The sequence below is a fragment of the Prionailurus viverrinus genome, chromosome E1, assembly GCF_022837055.1.
Source record: "Prionailurus viverrinus isolate Anna chromosome E1, UM_Priviv_1.0, whole genome shotgun sequence".
In the NCBI taxonomy this organism is placed as follows: domain Eukaryota; kingdom Metazoa; phylum Chordata; class Mammalia; order Carnivora; family Felidae; genus Prionailurus; species Prionailurus viverrinus.
The window spans coordinates 18,734,816-18,752,363 of record NC_062574.1 but is presented as its reverse complement, the minus strand read 5'-3'; the positions used below and the strand labels follow the sequence as shown (position 1 = coordinate 18,752,363).

Here is a 17,548-nt window from a genome sequence, read left to right as displayed (position 1 = left end):
ACCTCATCTTTTTAACTTTTTCGTATCATTTCATTGTATAGTTTAACTCCTCCCCTCCTGAAGGACGACCTTCAGGTCCTTGTCAGTTTGGCTGTTACAAAAATTGCCCTTGTCAGTGTACCCTTGTGGGCGGGGCAGAGGGGAAGGAGGGAGCTTTCTCTGGGTGCCTCCTACCTTCCTGTACCTCTGAGTCCAGGCTTTTTTTCCTGACATGTGCTCTCCGTTTCTGGTCTTGGGTGGGCTGGCTCCCCCTGTCCAGTGAAGGCTGTCTTGGGTCCCGTATGGGATGGGCCCTGGACATCTCTGATGGTTTTGAGTATGTCACCCAAGGAGAAGAATGCATGCTGTGACCCACCCAGACACCCCCGGTCAGCCCATCCTGCTGGGGCCTGGTCCCCTGCCCCCTCCCCAGAAGGGACTGCAGCCTTCCGCCCCTTCTGGGTCCTCTTCTCCCAAAGAGCCCAGTATGATTACCATGTGGACACATGGAAGTGGGTCATCAGAGGGCATCTCGGTGGGTAAACCCAGTGCACCTGTGTCTCATTTTCCCCTGAGAGGAGCATCCGGAGGGGTCTGGGCACAGAACTGAGCCTCAGGCAGATGGCGCCACTCACATCCCATAGCTGGTGAGCTGGGCGTCACCCTGGGATTCTGAGTCGAGTCCACACAGAGCCACTAGAACTAGCACTGTGGACACTCAGTGAGCCCATAGGGCGGCCCCGGGTGGCCTGCGTCTTCCCCAGCTTTCTTTGTCGCTGGGCCAGCGGCATCCCCTGGGACGAGCTTGCTCAGGACACGTTCCACCTGGCCCTCCTTGGGGACCCCTTTCTGTTCTCCTCGCCCTCCTACTCCAGCCACTTCCCCTTCTCCTGCCTTGACCCTGAGCACCCCTCCCTGCGGGGCTCTGGACACCCGAGGTGTCCCCGCTTGCGGGAGGTGATCTCAGAGACCGTGAGCCTGTTTCCTCAGTTGTGAAACGGAGCACACCATACGGTGCTGCGTGGCTGGCGAGGCGTAGATAAGCTGATGGACAAGAGCGTGCAGCGTGGGAGCGCAGGAGTAACTTCTGTGCCCACAAGGGGGCCCAGGGAGGGCACTTCTAGCCCTTCCCATCGAGGAACCGTGCCCATAGTCTGGCCCCATGCCCCAGGGGCTCAATGTCCTTACCTGAGGACGTTGCCCGCTCCCTCCCAGTGAGTGATGTTCTGGGGAACACACTGAGCCAGCACGGTGACATCATCCCACTTTTTCTCTTTTTTGTCTCCTGCAGGTTTGGTAAGAGTGATTCATTTTCATCCCCTCTGCCACCCGGGAGTCGTGTTTGTGCTGCTGTCCCCGTCAGGGGTGGATTTCTTTGACCCTCTCTCAGTCCAGTCAGCCTTTCCACCACCCAGAAGCAGAGATGCTGGGAACCGCCCCAGGAAATAGCTCTAGGACAGGTGGCCTTAGGATGTCACGAGGTGGTCTCAGCCCAGCCAGGAGCTGCTCTCTGCGAAGCAGGGACCTTGACGTTGCCATGGGCTGTGGGCAGTTCCTCCTCAGGCCCCATCTGCACCCTGCCATCCCCACAGGTGACCTCTGGCAGGGAGCCTTGTCTGCTGAGCTGCTTTGGTAGCCCAGAGAGACACGCAATCTGTCTGGTAGCAAGTGGATGTTAGCCGTCCTCAGAACCCAGCTGATGTCAGGGGACCCCCCACTTTGGGAGAGGAATAGCCCCAGGGGCAATAATGTGGCTTGGCTCTGAATGCAGCCCCGAGAGATTGGGGGGTGCGGATAGAAATGCCCCTTTGGGAGGGGAGGAAGAAGCCCGGGCAGCCCCAGATCGCTTTTCCTGCCCCTCCACCTGCAGGGTGGGAGCAGGTCCTTGCACATGGCTGTGCTGTAGGGCTTCTCTCCTGAGTCAGAGCAGAGGGCACCAGCCATGCCTCTGGAGCCTTTTAATTGGCACAGTGGAAATGCAGAGACGTCTGGGTCTTGCCTGAGCAAAATAGCTTACTTTCGTCCTGAGCTGGCGAAGCAGAGTGATGAAGCTGTCAGCAGGGCCTTAGTGATGAGGCAGGGGTAGCAGGCCACAGCTACACCAAGATGAAGCTGGCCGTGGGACCACCAGGGAGGCATGGGGTGAGCAAGGAGTGAGGCCCCTTCCCCAGGGCACGGGTGCAGACTTCAGGGCCCCTCCCGGAACCTTGGAGGAGAATCCAGCCCCTGCATCTCTGGGGCAGCCTGGTCCTGTCATCCTCCTGGCTGCTGTTGTAGTGCAGGGACCGCGGCAGGGAGACTGCCTGCCCAGCTTGCCAGAGGCAGAGCAGGGTCTTCAGGGTGAGTATTTTGTCTGGATCAGGGGCGGTCGATGCCTAGCTCGTGTGCTGTCTCCCCTCCCTCCTATCCTACGACCGCAGCTCATTACAAGTCGGTCATGGGTTGTGTTCAAAGATACATGGTTGAAATCTCATTTTTCCATAGTCTGTTTCTCTTGGGTTGGCGGCCTAACCCCTGTTAGACCCATATGCTTTGATGGCCTTGGCTGCTCACAGTGAAGGGGATCCCAGAAGGGAGTTGGGACAAGTCAGCCCCAGGGCAGGCGTGCCAGAGAGAGCCCTGAGGGGTGTGATGGTGGGTTCCTGAATCATCAGGGAGCAGGAAAGGGCTTTTTGGTCCTGATCAAACTCCCCTTGGTGTGGGAGGAGGAGGTGTGTGCCAGGCCAGCACATGGGGACAGGGGGTGCAGGGATGTTGCTGACTCTAAGGACAGGAGACAGCTAGAGATCCCTCAAGCGCCATGTTCCTGACCTTTCTGGGGTATGGTTCCTGTTGATAACTGGATAAAAGTTTAGACCTTCTTTCCAGGGAAAAGCCCACAAAGTTCTGCTTACCAGTCCAGAGGATTCCCAGAACCCCTGAAGCCCATCCATGGTCTCTGAGAACCACCCCCAGGAGGAGATAGGCAGCTCTTAGGAGGGGCAGAAGCGGGAGGGGGGAGGGGAAGGGGTACACAGGTGGAGGAGGGGCAGGAGGGGGGTGCACAGGTGGAGAGGGGACAGAAGCAGGAGGGGGTGGGGGAGGGGAGGGGGTGCACAGGTGGGGGAGGGGATGCATAGGTGGAGGGGGGCAGAAGCGGGAAGGGGTGGGGGAGGGGAGGAGAGGGGGTGCACTGGTGGAGGAGGGGCAGAAGGGCAGTGGGACACATGGGCTGCCTGTGGATGGAGTGGTTGCTTCCTGCTGCTCCTTGATGCCCAACCTGTAATGCTGTAAACACTGGGAGGATGCTACTCTGATGGGGAAAGCCCAGGATTAGGACAGGGAGAGCCCAGGGTGCCCCGTGGGAAGGCAGACAGAATGCTCATCTCAGGGCTCGTTGCCTGAGACTTCCCCAGCGGCTGGTGGGGCCGGGCCACCTGGGAGCATGGTAAAACTCCACGTCGTCCTTGCTCTACCCGCCAAGATCAGGCACTGGTGGTCCGCAGAGCAGAAGTCTCCAGGTGCTTCTGGCTGGAAGGGTACCAGATGTGCTGTATAGCTAACCAGTCTCAAATCCTCTGCCAAGGGCCGCACCGCTCCTACCCACTAAATAGGAAGTGACCAGAAGTTAGCCCTTGCAAGCCAGTGACCTGTGGATTCTTGTGGGACGGGGTGTAGGCGGAGACTTCTGTCCTCAGCTTTGCTCTGCCTGCAGCCCTCCCTTCAAGCCTGCCTTCCACTGCAGCCAGAAGCCACACGGCGGTGGTTTCTGAACCATCTGTGGGGGCCAGGCAGCAACGTTCATAGGAGAAGAAGGCCGGGCATGAGGGTCACCACGCTGCCCTGGTCTACCTGGCCTGTCCTTGTTTTGAACGTTCAGGGAAACATTTACCTACTGTTCAGGGAGTCCCCGCACCCACCCGGCCTGTGATCTCTGATCTAGAAGGTCCTAGGCACAAGCTTCCTCAGCCTGCTCGACCTGGCCTCTTTCCCTGCAGATCTCCCGTACGGATCCCCACAGATGGTACGAAGGGACATCGGGCTGTCGGTGACTCACAGGTAGGTCCAGCCAGTCTGGAACAGGGATGGGGCACAGCTGGGCTGAGACCTGCATGTACCATGCTCCTCATTGCGGGGGGGGGGGGGGGGGGCGGTCTGTCCTGATGCCTGTTTCTCCGGGACTCTTTGCCTCTGGTCTGTCCATCACCTCTATGAACATAGCCCTGCACCCACCTGGAAGCCCTGCCTGTCACCAGCGGTCGTATGGACTTGTGGGTCCTCCCCGACCCCTCTATGTGTCTCTTCCTCACCCTGCTGAGGGAGAACACGGGTCCCAGGAGAAACAGGCTCACAGTCTCCCGGAGGAGGAGCCGAGAGCTTCCTGCGGGTCCAGCACCTGATCGCGTCGGGCCCACACCCGGCCACGCATCAGAGCCCGTGGAGCTTTGAAGCTCCAAACCCCAGGCCCCATCCCTAAAGTTCTCTGCTTAGCAGTCTGGATTTCTCACAACTCCTAGTCGCGCTGGTGCTGGTGTGAGCTGGCATAGGCTGAGATGGGCCCGTGACGTGGCCTGGCCGGAAGGCGTGGCCTCAACACTCGTGGAGCTGGTGTGTGGCACCAACAGTAGGTGTGCACGGCATCTCCCCAGCCCGGACAACCAGCAGAAGGGTGCCTCGGGATGCCTGCGCTCTGGCCGTCCCTTGCGAAAGCCTGCCGTGAGCACAGCAGGGCACGCTTGTTGAGAGCTTTGCAACTTCGCAGGGCCTCTCATCTCCCCCGGGAGCGTGAGCTACCGTCCAGCCTGGGAGGCCAGCCTGGAACTCTTGCCCAGAGGTGGAGACCCGGCTGTGGCTCCGAGGACCTGAGCAATTTGCCTGAGGTCGTGCTGCCAGTAAGATAGGGATCGTGTCCCCTGGATGGCACCCAGACACCCGGAGACTCGTCAAGGGCTGGTCCCCAGGCGCTAGAGTACCACCGACGAGAGGGCCTGGCTGACAGTCGGGACAGGCCCTTCGAGTGCAGGTCCCAGGGCCTCCCTCATCTGTACCCAAGGCTCCCAGGATGTGAGAGAGCCGCTCAGCACAGGACGAGAACCCTACCCATTCTGCCTCCGTGGGTTGCACGCCAGTAATCTCTCTGAGCCTCAGTTTCCCCCCGCCCCCGCAAACAAGACTTCCTCCCCGTCCTGTGATGAGGATACAGTGGGGTGATGTGCACCTGGGTTTCACGTGTCCGGCACCGGGGAGCACTTGGTGGACAAGCACAGGCCTTAGCCCGAGAGGGGCCCGTGTCGGCCAGGATCTGGGGCACGCCGGGATCAGCTGTTTCTTTTGTCTTTGGGTGCACCTGCCTTCACAGAGGATGTGGGCTGTGTCAGCTCGCCCCTGAGTGTTTCCCGGGCTGCCGCTTCCTTCCACCTGGGGCAGCAGAAGCTGCCCTCCAGCTAGGGCAGCAGCAGTCCCCTTGTCTCATGTTGCCAGGCTGCCCCACCCTGGTGACGTCACTGCCCCACCTTCTGGGTTTTTTTAAACCTGTGTTCCAGGCCTCTCTAAGAAGATCTAAAGTGTTTTGGTCTAATCCTGTGGGGGGAGGGGGAAGCTGTCTGTGGCTCTTCCCTGGTCTGGGAAGGCTTTTACCCCACACCCCACACCCCTTCCTAGCACTTGTCTCTTCTCGGGCCCGGATCTCACCACCATTTTGCCCTGTTTTCATGATTACCCTGGTGGAGGTCGTCTCAGATACCGCTGAGCTGCTCCCTAATCCCTGCTTTTGGCATGAGAGGAGATTAAAGCCCAGAGAGAGTATGTGGATCCCAGGGAGGCAGGATCAGGGCTCCCTAAAAGGCACTTCATGGGGTAGGGGGGCACCTGGGTGGCTCGGTCCGTTAAGCATCTGACTCTCGATTTCAGCTCAGGCCATGGTCTCACAGTTCGTGAGTTCAAGCCCCATGTTGGGCTCTATGCTGGCAGTGCAGATGGAGCCCGCTTGGGATTCTGTCTCTCTCAAAATAAATTTAAAAAAACTAAAAAAAAAAAAAAAAAAAAAAGGCCCTTTAAGCACATGGGTGCCTTTGTTCTAGTGCCTGAAAGCACCCATCTTGTCTGGGTGGAGACTGTAACCCTCTGGGCACTATGTATTCGCATATGTGATCTCCCCAGGTCCCTGCGAGGTGCACATGTTGGCCGCATTTGCAGAGGCCCTGAGGCATCCCACAGCCCATAGGTGGTAGGATTCTCCAGTGCAGGCTGACCCCAAAGCCCATGCTCTTTCTCTCCTGCTCTGCCCCAGTGGTCTCTCAGAGGAGCCCTCACACTCTATGTGGAGGCCCCTGGGGTCCAGACCCTGCCTCGTAGCTTCCCGGTGTGTGGCCTCGGGAAAGTCCCCTGACTTCTCTGGTTCCCTTGCCTGTGTACTGAGAATCTCAGACCCGTCTAACTCCCCAGGCGTAGTTGTAAGAATTGAGTGAGCTCATGTTTTATGGATGCATTACAAACCCTTCCCCAAATACTGTTGCTGTTTGTTCTGTTGCTCCTATGATACTCCACGCTTTGAAAAATCCTCCAAAAAAAAAAAGTGAGTTCTTTCCACCCTTAGGCCTCCCCACCCTGTGGACCGCCTTAGACTTTCTCCGGAGGACACCACCCGCTCAACCCCCATCCATCCTTCCGGTCTATCTTTTGTGGGTTTTAAATTTTTTAAGTTTTGATTTACTTTGGATTGAAATACATTCAGAATTCAAGAGGTAGAGAAGGGCGGCTATGTACACAGTCCTCTCCTGCTGTCCCCAGCCTTCTAGGTCCCCCTGTAGGCAGATCTGGGCAGTTGGAGATAATTTTTATACAAGCAAATACATATGTATATTTTTTGGCCTCCTTTTTCTGTTTTCACCAAATACTACGTATATTATTGACACTGTTCTACCCTTCGCTTTTTTTTTCTTTTAAAAATGGAGGCGTCTTCAGATTCTATGTCTCGCGCTCTCTCTGCCCCTCCCCTGTTCATGCTTTCTCTCTCTCTCACACAAAAATAAACGTTAAAATTTTTTTTAAAAAAAGGGGGGCGCCTGGGTGATTCAGTCAGTTAAACGTCCAACTTGGGTTCAGTATATGATCTTGTTTTGTGAGTTCAAGCCCCGCGTCGGGCTCTGTGCTGCCGGCTCGGAGCCCGGAGCCTGCTTCGGATTCTGTGTCTCCCTCTCTCTCTGCCCCTCCCCTGTTCATGCTGTATCTCTCTCTTTCAAAAATAAATATTAAAAAAAAATCTTTTTTAACGGAGGCATCATTTCCATAGTGCTGAGTGCACAAATTTTTACATATGCACACACCCATGTGTACCACACAGGTGAAGATTCAGAGCATTCCAGCCCCCTCCAGAATTGACCTTTGGCCCTTGATAGCACTACCACCCAGAGGCGACTGTTCATTTGTCATCATAAGTTACTTTTTCTGTATTTGAAATTTTTTTTAAATTTTTTTAACATTTATTTATTTTTGAGACAGAGAGAGAGACAGTATGAACGGGGGAGGGTCAGAGAGAGAGAGGGAGACACAGAATCCGAAACAGGCTCCAGGCTCTGAGCTGTCAGCCCAGAGCCCGACGCGGGGCTTGAACTCACTGGCCGCGAGATCATGACCTGAGCCGAAGTCAGACACTCAACCAACTGAGCCACTCAGGCGCCCCTGTCTTTGAATTTCATATAAATGGGGTCATGTAGTACTTTTCCCCCTGATAATGTAATTTGGAGATCATTCCATATTTGCACAAAAAAGAGCTTTCTTATTTTCTGGCCTCATGGCGTCCCATTGTGTGATCGGACCGGCCTGTACACAGTCAGTCGCCGATACACTAAACAGCATAGGTTGTTTATAGTCTTTTTTTTTTTTTTAAAGTTTGCTTATTATTTATTTTGAGAGAGAGAGCAAGTGGGAGAGGGACAGAGGAGCGCGAGAGAGAATCCCAAGCGGGCTCCACACTGTCCGCGCAGAACCCGACGCGGGATTCGATCCCGTGAACCTTGAGATCACGATCTGAGCTGACATCAAGAGTCAGTCACCCAACCAACCGAGCCACCCACACGCCCCCGTTTGTAGCCTTTTACTGCTGCAAACACGCTGCGAGGAGTAACCTCGTCTGCACATCGTTTGACACCCGCAGGCGTATCTGTTGGATAAATTCCTAAGACTGGAATCGCTTGGCGTGCACGCTTTACGAGTCGGGCAATGAGGACTTTGTGGCTGGGAAATCAGAATGCCCAGGGGGAGCAGTGACCCCGGGCGTCCCTGCCCTCCCCGGGAGAGGGTTCCGGTGGCTCCGGGATGGAACCCGGTCTCCCGGTCTCCCCGGGGCCCCGTTCTGTCCGGGCTCTGGTCTCCCAGCCGCGTGAACATTTTCCGGTGTCCACCGCTTGTAGGTTCTCCACCAAGTCTTGGCTGTCGCAGGTCTGCCACGTGTGCCAGAAGACCATGATGTTTGGAGTGAAATGCAAGCACTGCAGGTGAGGGGCGGAGGGTGGGAGCGGTGGGAGAGGGTGGAAACCCCACGCGCTAGTAACAGTGCTACTACTCGATTGTTAGCCTGAGGTTAAGTCAGAATTCCAGGGAACTCCTTTGAGAGTTCGTACGTCTATTTGTGGTCTATTTGTGACCCCATTCGGCACACCATGGTGTGACCAGCCCTTTCGGGGGAGGTTAAGGACGCATCGAGCAAGACATTCCCAGAAGAAGGGCACATTTGACGCGGGCTTTGAAGGATGAGCAGAAGTTTACCAGGGAGACCCAGGAAGAAAGAATTCCAGGCCTTTTTACCTTGCACAACATCGGCGAGGAAGGGGAAGGCCGTTCTGGAAACTCTAAGGAGTTCTGAAGTTTAGCCTTACACAAAATTTAGCCTTAGCCTTAGTACACAAGATGGGGAGAAGGGGACAGGCGGTGGGAAAAAACAGAGATGGCTAGTGGTATTCACAGAAGAGAGTTAAGGGAGAGTGTATACAGATCTCACTTTCTTGTTTCGTACCATTGTGCTTTCTGGTAGGCCAGAAGGACAAGGATAGGGAGCAGTGTGGGGGGTGCAGAATGTTCTCTACTGTCTAACTACCCTCACCCTACGGAGCATGGGCCTGGAGTCTTTGCTCCCAGATCACTGCCCTCCATTGCTTTGTGACCTGGGGCAAGATGCTTGCCCTCTCTGGGCCTCATTTTTACAACTGGGAAGATGATTCCAGGCCTCTTTGTCTACCGGGCTTGCTCCAAGATTCCGAGCTAGTGTGTGGAGTACAAGCATTTGGGCTCCTGCCGGACCAGAGGCGACGGGTCTCATGCATGTCAGTTGGATAAATTGTGTTTTCCCAATGATTCCCAGACCACCAAGAGGACGCCAGAGCTTTCCGCCAGCCTAGGTCTCCTGTGGCTCCTGGTTTTAAGTCGGGGACCTCCTGCTCCCTTTTAAGTAATGCTTTTCACGCGGAGAGCACAGAGTGCCCTCTCAGCCCCGCGCTCTCCTACGATTGTAGAGTGAGGTTGGTAGGGCCCTAACTGTTAACCCGTTGAGTCGTTGAGAACCCCGAGATGTGGTAGGGCAGGTGAGACCAAACTGAGGGTCGAGGTCTTTGCACTCTGGCCCATGCTGGCCGTCTGACCATGAGGCCCATGCTGGACTGCAACGGGAGGGACCGCCCCTTGCATCTCTGGGATCCTTGGGTAATGCAGACATTCTCCTCCTTATGATTCTCTCTTGTTTTGGAAGTTCAGATTTGTCTTCAGCTTTCTGAATGTGGGTGGAGGGTCTCCCTTTCTTTAGAGGAGAGGGATAGACTAGGGACCCACAGCGTTTAAATGGGTGTGATTTAAACTGTCTGCTGTGCAGATCAGGCAGACAACGGTGGGAACGTGGTCGTGCTAACACTGTCCACGTGAGATGGACAGTGATGTTTGCTGAGGAATTTGTGGCGATCGAGGCGGTCACGAGTGGGTGTTGCGCAGAGCTGCCCGGCAAGGCTCAGGGCCCCGTGGATGCCCTGGGAGCCCCGAGTGACCCTCCGTGCACTGACCCTGCCTTCTTTACCAGATTGAAGTGTCACAACAAGTGTACAAAAGAAGCCCCTGCCTGTAGAATATCCTTCCTTCCACGTGAGTGTTCTGCCCTTCTCTGCTTTCTGGATTTGGGGGGGAATCTCCTCTGTTGCCTGGTCTGTTCTCTATTAATGGTTCCCCTTTTTCTTTTTAAATAGAACCTAGGCTTCGGAGGACAGAATCTGTCCCCTCGGACATCAACAACCCGGTGGACAGAGCAGCTGAGCCCCATTTCGGAACCCTCCCCAAAGCACTGACAAAGAAGGTACGCTGGGCGGCAGGAGAACCCCCCTCTCGCCCTGGACTCCTCCCTGTAATGCAGAGATCCGGCCGGGAGGGGGGCGTGAAATCTGGGGTCCAGGACCAGAGGGTGGCCTTCAGGGATCCTATCTTTCGCCGTGAAAGAAGAGAAGCAGGTGGTGTGGCTGATGATGCAGCTTGGGACGGTGGTGGTGGGGGGAGGTGCTGTTCTGGAGGGACCATGGCCACATCTCCTTGTCCAACAAGGGAGGCCACTGCCTCAGGGGTGACCTCTCTTATTTGCCTGTCCTTGTCTCCTGCCTCCCTCCACCTGTCATTGCGTTTTCCCCGCCCGTGACATTCCCTCTAGGAATAGGGGTGTGGGGGTGAAGGACCACAGACCTGAGCTCCAGTCCCGATGAGTCCCCTTCCTTGCTTCTGTGACCTTGGGCAAATTCCCGTACCTCTCTGAGCCTCAGTTTCCTAGTTTGTAAAGTGGGGATGATAATGCTTCGTTCACAGGGTGTTGTGAGGGTAACAGGGCAATGAACTCGTTTGTCAGGAGCAGCGTGTGTTGTCCAGCCTGTCACAGATTAGGCGCATTTCCTCGGGAGGGATGCCGGGCCCCTGACCTGCCACTCCCACCCTGCCAGCATTGTTTTCTTGTCTGCCCTCCGCTCTCCGGCAATACCAGGTGCACCCCTATTTGCACCGTGTCCCCATACCCCCTCGCTCTCCCCCTGTCAGTTCTTCCGGAACCCACTCAGGGCCCCTCCTCCTGCATGAAGCCCTCCTGCACGCACCTGCTTGGCCCCGGCCCCATAGAGTTCTGGGTGGTGCCTTCTCTTATGTCACCAAGGGCACTGACCGCCTCTCATCCTTCCCTGTTTGTGGCCATAACACGAGCTAACTGTTACTGAGTGCCGAGGTGCTGTGCTGAGGGCCGTGCGTTTGGCCTGTGTATCTCTCAGGGGCCAGCCTGTCTTTCCACCCTCTTCTCCAGCCGCCCTGGCTCACACCGCGGGGCTTCAGTGCCCACCGTTCCCTCTGCCCGAGACCCCCTCCTCGGCGTTTACACCACTCAACCCTCACGGAGGGCTTGCCCGAGTGCGGGCTGAGGGACCCCTGGCTGACGGCCTGTCTCCCCAGCGGAGGGGTGCTCTGGAGGGCGGGGCCATCATCTTGCTCCTGTCTGCTCCCTGATGCCTGCACTGGGCCTGGCACACGGTGAGCATGAGGAAAACTTCATATCAAACACTGAACACGTGAAAAACCGTGTGAAGCAGCAGCTGGTACCCCATTTTATGGAGAACCGCTGTGGCTCGGGAAGGTGGGGGGATTCGAACGAAGTCACACAGGTGCTGAGTGGGGGAGCTGGGATTGTCTGCCTCGTAGTCCCTCCCCCTGCCCTGGCCGGCCTGGCCCTGAGGAATAGGATGGGACCTCGGTGGACCCAGCTCCCTCCCCATCCCGCGTATGGCACCAAGTGGTGGCGGCTGTCCCTGGACTGTGAGGCCCACTGCATAGCTTTGGAAGCTTCTGGAGTGCTCTGGACACCCCAGACGCTTTGGGCCTGCGGAAGAAAAACCTGATGAACCGAGCATTTAACCTAACTTGGCCCCAACTTTTTTTTTCTTTTTTTTTTTTTTTAAGATTTATTTTTAAGTAATCTCTACCTCCAACATGAGGCTTGAACTTAGAACTTTGAGATCAAGAGTCACATGTTCTCCTGGCTGAGCCAGCCGGGTGACCCTGGCCCCAGTGTTTTTGACCAAGGAGTTCCAACCCTGTCCACCAAGGGATTGGAGTTTGGGTCTGGGAAAGGGGTCGGGGCCAGGGTCCCACCGAACGCTGACTCCCCCGTAGCCCTCTCTCAGCTGGTCCTTTGACCTTGCTAGGGCCCAAACCACTGGGCAGTCCTAGCCAGTAGGTCTGCAGAAGAGTGAGGGGAGCATTTATCAGACACCACTGTGCACCACACACTAAATAAACACTTATCGGAGGCTGAATTTAATTCATTTTAAAAACCCTGCTATGTGCTTGGCTCAGAGCCAGGCACTGGGGGGTATGATGAATAGGGTCCCTGCCTTCACAGGGCACACAGGACATTCTGCAGAAAACCATCCAAAATGTCTTCCCTTGACAAACTGTAGTTCAAGTGCCCTGATGAAAAGTGCTAACTTTTATGGGAGCATGAGGGGGAGTGTGGTCCTCGCTGGGCTCAGGAAAGGCTCCTGGGAGGAAAGTATGTTTGAGCTGAAGAAGCATGAGCAGGGGTCGCCTAGGGGATGGGCACTGAGGTGAGGGACTCTCTGTGCCATCATCCCCTCAAATATGAGGTAAAAACGTCAGGATGCCCCGAGCGCACCTCCTCGTTTTTAGGCAGGGAGGGGAAGGCCCCAGCGTGGGAGATGGGAAGCAGGCTGGGTAGGGCAGTGACAGTCCCTGCCCACTTCTGGCGTCTCTGGTCCTGCAGGAGCACCCTCCAGCCATGAACCACCTGGACTCCAGCAGCAACCCGTCTTCCACCACGTCCTCCACGCCCTCCTCGCCGGCACCCTTCCCGACATCGTCCAATCCATCCAGTGCCACGACGCCCCCCAACCCGTCTCCCGGCCAGCGGGACAGCAGGTTCAACTTCCCAGGTACCACACCCTCAGGTCTTTGCGTGCGTTCACGATGGGATGGGATACCCCTTCTCGGCACGCCCTAGCAGGCTCAAGGTCAAACGCTGCTGCCACTAAGAGCATTTGCTGGGAGCCAGGCACTGTGCCAAACTCAAGTGCGTTCCGGTATTTAAACCTGATGAGCGCTCTGATGTACGTGCTGCTTTCGTACCCGTGTTACAGATGGGGACACTGAGGCTCAGAGGAAGTGGCTTGCCCACGTGAGAGAGAGCCAGGATCAAAGCGAAGTCTGTCTGGCCCAAGGCCTGGGGTCTTGACACAAGCCCACGCTGCCGTCCCGTGTGTGGGGTGGCTTCTCGTGGGCACTGTTCACTCAGGGCTGCTGAGCTCCCAGGAAGCATGGCAGGCAGCCCAGGGAGCTGAGGCAGGCCCAGAAGGCCCCAGACTCTGCTGCTTACCTGCTCCGTGATCTGAATAAGCTACTTAACGGGAAGCTTTTGTTCCCTTTTCCATAAAGTAAGAGACCCTGTGAAGTTAGGGTTAGGTTATGCCCACTGTGCAGATGAGGACACTGAGTCTCAGGGGAGGTGCATGCTAGAGCTGACCTCTGACTCCGCCACCGCCCCGGGCTCTGTTCGGCCGGGGTCTCCCTCCTCTCGGCCAGGCCTGGGGTGTCCCATATCTCCAAGAAGCAGAGTGGGGCCCACTCGCCTGTTTCAGGATGAGCCTAGGCCTCGGCCACCCTGGCAGCTCCTTGCAGTTGGCCTTGGCCCTCCGCGTATTTCGGATGGCAGAGACCCAGAGGAGGAAGCAGCCACTGGGACACTCCAGTTTGCTCCGGGCCTGGTCAGGTCAGGCCTCGCCCTTGGGGCTCCAGGCCCGGGGGGACAGAAGCACAGCTTTTCCTGTGCCGAGGGACCCTCATGCAGCCTGCAGGAGGCCAGACAGCCTCTCTGGGCCCGTTTCACCAGGGGTTTCTTCTAGGGGTGCTGGGAGACCGAGATTTTGTAAGAATCTTCTCTTTTGCCTGTGCCTTCGCCTTAACACACACCTGGCTGGCTGGCTGGCTCTGTCCTGCATCATCCTGTGCACACCCCTCTCCACCCCGCCCTCCCCATTAGAATGACCTCCTCTCCCATTCTGCTCCGTCATTATGCTCTGAAACTGGGTCTTTTGCTAAATGCCTAGTTTGGGTTTTTCTAAAAGGAAGGGCCTGTTTGAAAAACAATAGCCACAGAAAAAGCCCGTTTTGTGAGGTCAGTCAGAGCCGCTCAGCTTTCACTGTGGGGGAGCGAATCAGTTTATGGGGAAAGGCTGCCCGGTACCCCTGTTTTACAACACGACAGCTGTGTCAGAGTCCAGACCCCCCAGCGCGTCCCCTTCAGGGGGACCCTGAAGACAGGTGGGTTTTTGTTCTGTTTTGGATGGTGAGAAAGTTTGCTAAAGCCTCATCACCTCTGGAGGTGAATGTGGGGCCAAGGGGGTGGAGACCATTCCTCTGCACTCGGCACAGTTCCCTTTTCGGTATTTCACCCTTCTGGGCCCCTGCACGTTTCACAGAGAAGTGAGCCTGGGAGGTGAATGCCGTCAGCCAGGTCTCTGCGGCAGTGGGGCCACGAGCTCCCAACCCCAGTCCTCCCGGGAAAGCTCCTTCCTGGGGTCTCCTGCCAGCACCCATTTCCTTCCAGTTCTTTTTCTCCTTCCTGCATGGATCACCCTGTTCTGCCCCACCCCACCCCGTAAGCAGCCCGTGCCTGGCCCCCCTCCTCCTTCGCTGCATTTGCTGTTCTGTGTGTGTGACTCACCTCCTCTTCTGTTTAAAGCTGCCTACTTCATTCATCATAGACAACAGTTTATCTTTCCAGGTGAGTCCTTTGCATGGTTCCACTAACTGGCCCTTGCTGTGGCCCCTGTGTTCAGCCCACCTGGGCATACCTTCCCCCGGGTACCTCCATGGTGCCTGAGCCTCACATGCACCTATTTTGAGAGCTGACTGTGTATCACAGCTGGGAAAAGGGAGCGGGGTGGGTAGGCTTGAGGTGGGCCCTTCACAGGGGCAGTGACTTGCCCGGAGGGACCTTGGCCTCCATCCTGTCCAGCCTGTTGCACAAAGACTATAGGCAACTTATCCAGGGTCACACAACTGACAGGTGGCGGAAATCCAGTTTGCAGAAGGGAGGGACAGACCTTCTTGCTGATGCCTTATGGGCACCTGTTACAATATCTTCTCCTACACCGTGAAGAGGAAACTGCTTACAGAAAGGGAAGCCAATTTGGGGAAAGTCTGCAGCCTTCACTTGCTGGGGCTTCACCTGCCTGAGTGTTGCTGCGTGGCGCCATCTGCTGGCGATCAAGTAGAATGCAGCTTTATTTTAGAAATTTTCAAGGCGACAACTTTCAGTCTCTTCTAATTGATTCCCTTCCAACAGAAACTGTTTTGTACACCTACTATGTGCCAACCTTCGCATTTGGCCATATTCATGCCCCCACATATTCATGTGGTTAGTACTTATTTCTCCAGTTGAGGGTGACAAGCATTCATATAAGTAATCTGCAACTTTAATTCTTAATTTAGCCATATGAAGTCTCTCTGTGTTTAGACAAGGACTGTAGCTAGTTGTTTTTCTCATAGGTTAAACAGGCCCGTCTTGGCGTCATGGTCTTTTGGTTATTCCAGGCTTTTCTGTTTGCCAGCCCAGCTCCATTAGGGGAGTGATTTGGAACATTTGTGAAGTTCTTACAGAACTATTAGTGTGGCTTTGCCTGGGCGTGAGCAGGCTGGCAGGGGTCAGGGCCCTGAGACTGCCCCCAGGAGGCTCTCCAAGCTGCCCCTGTGGTTTCACCCCCATTTTTGTTGTGGCTCCTCTCTAAGAGCCTCCCTGGTTACCAGCTCAAGGCCCAGTGTGCAGGGGAGTACTCAAAAGCATTGGGAAAACATGGCTCTTTTTCCAGAAGGATCCATCTTGCCTTGAAGATATGTTGGGGAAGGAGAGGGACTATATACCTGTTAAAAACAAACATGGACACATTTTGGAGCAGAACGCAAAATACACTCTAAATGTTTAAGGAAAAGCATGAGGCCTCAGAGACGCTGTTCCCTCCCACTTGGGGTGCGGTGTGGAGACATCCCCTATGCACGTGTTATCTTCTGTGGAAATATTTGAGCTGTGTTGGAGGGGTGGGAAGGTCAGGCTGCCCTGGGCAGTCTGTGGACACAGTGTAGTGGTATCTTGGGGGGCCTTGGCCGAGGCTTCCAGGACCCAGATCCCCCAGGAATGGTGCATGTGTGCGTTTCCCTGGTAGGAAGGCTCACAGCCTCTATCAGATTCTCCAGGTGTGAGCTCCCAGAATGTGGCGATTCAGATGACCTCAGAGGTAGCCTTGGATAAAGCTTTAGAGAAAGCTTGAAGTGGGGGGAGGCGTTGATGGCTGAGTTGGGGGGCTCTTTGTCCTGGAAGGCAGGGAGAGGGTGCTGACAGCTCAGCCACAGCCACCTACGGTCTTTCTTCTTTTGCTGAGCAAAAGAGGAGGGAGTGAAGGGTCACAGAAGTAGCCACGCTTTTGGGGTTCCACACTGGGGTGACCGTCTGTCTGGTGTTCCCGGATGTGGGACTTTCAGTGCTAAAACTGGGAAAGCCCCAGGCTCAGGGTCAGCCCCACCTGCCCAACCTTTGGGTTCCAGGAGGTGTGGACTGTGCGTTTCTTCCTCTCCCCTGAGAGCTGCTTCACCCTCGGCCCACACCACACCCGGAAGTCAAGGGGGCAGGGCCTCTGGCTCCTGCCAGAAATTTCCAGCAGCTGAGCCAGACACCAGGTGTCACTAATGAGCCATCTGCAAGCCCTGCCCTGGGCCTCCGCTGGCCTCCCAGAAGGAGTTTCACTGCTTTCAGAGGATTGTTGCACCAGCTACTGCCTTTGAGCCAAGATGGAGAGTCTGACCCCCATGTAAATAATACGCAGTTTGCTTTTACCGCTTGCTTATATGGGGTCATTTGGCCACAAGGAATTGGGGTTGACTGGGGAATCCCAATCGCGTACCTGCACAGAGCTGTGGGAGCAAAACCACGTGCCGTGGAGGTTGTGTCCATGTTCCGGTTTAGGAGAAGTGGCCTGGAGCTCACAGGTGCAGCGCTGGGAGGGGCTGGCTGCTCGGGGAGGCACCGTTCTGCTGCGTGCACTTGGTAAGCACCGTGTCCGTGAGGCAGCGGGGAGGGGGTCTCATGCTTTGTGTTTGCTTTTTGTTTCCCGCAGACATTTCCGCATTTCCGCAGGCGGCCCCGTCCCCTGAGGCAGCAGACAGTACCCGGTAGGCATCCCCCCACTGCGTTCGCTTTCTTTCCCATGGAGACCTGGTAAAGGGGGACCCACATCCCTGACCACCTCCCACTCCACCTTTAAGTCCCTGAGCTCCTGCTCTGGGCCAGCCAGCGGGGGGCACTCCTTGGGCTCACCCACTCCCCGGACCACCGACCTTGGCCAGAGGGTTTTGTCTGTCTCCTGTTGGTGTAGTCAACATTGGGTAGGGACATATGTGAACCTGGAGCAGTCTTGTAACCCAAGACAGGTGGGCAGAGGCCACTCAGAGTTAGAGGTGCCTACTAAAAATAGCTCCTGTTTATGGAGCCCTTTCTCCACGTCCGGCTCTGCTGAGCCCT

The 17,548-nt window shown here is 56.0% G+C and overlaps 1 protein-coding gene across 6 annotated transcripts in view; it reads left to right on the top strand.

Annotated features, from left to right (window-relative positions):
• KSR1 (kinase suppressor of ras 1) overlaps positions 1-17,548 on the top strand; it is a 163,892-nt gene that overhangs the window by 122,293 nt on the left and 24,051 nt on the right. For all 6 annotated transcript variants that reach the window (XM_047832108.1, XM_047832103.1, XM_047832107.1 and 3 more), the window contains 7 exons: positions 1,271-1,275; positions 3,957-4,017; positions 8,370-8,453; positions 10,022-10,083; positions 10,185-10,291; positions 12,743-12,911; positions 17,145-17,199. In XM_047832108.1, the coding sequence (XP_047688064.1) occupies positions 1,271-1,275; positions 3,957-4,017; positions 8,370-8,453; positions 10,022-10,083; positions 10,185-10,291; positions 12,743-12,911; positions 17,145-17,199 (543 nt within the window). The remainder of the gene's footprint in view (positions 1-1,270; positions 1,276-3,956; positions 4,018-8,369; positions 8,454-10,021; positions 10,084-10,184; positions 10,292-12,742; positions 12,912-17,144; positions 17,200-17,548) is intronic.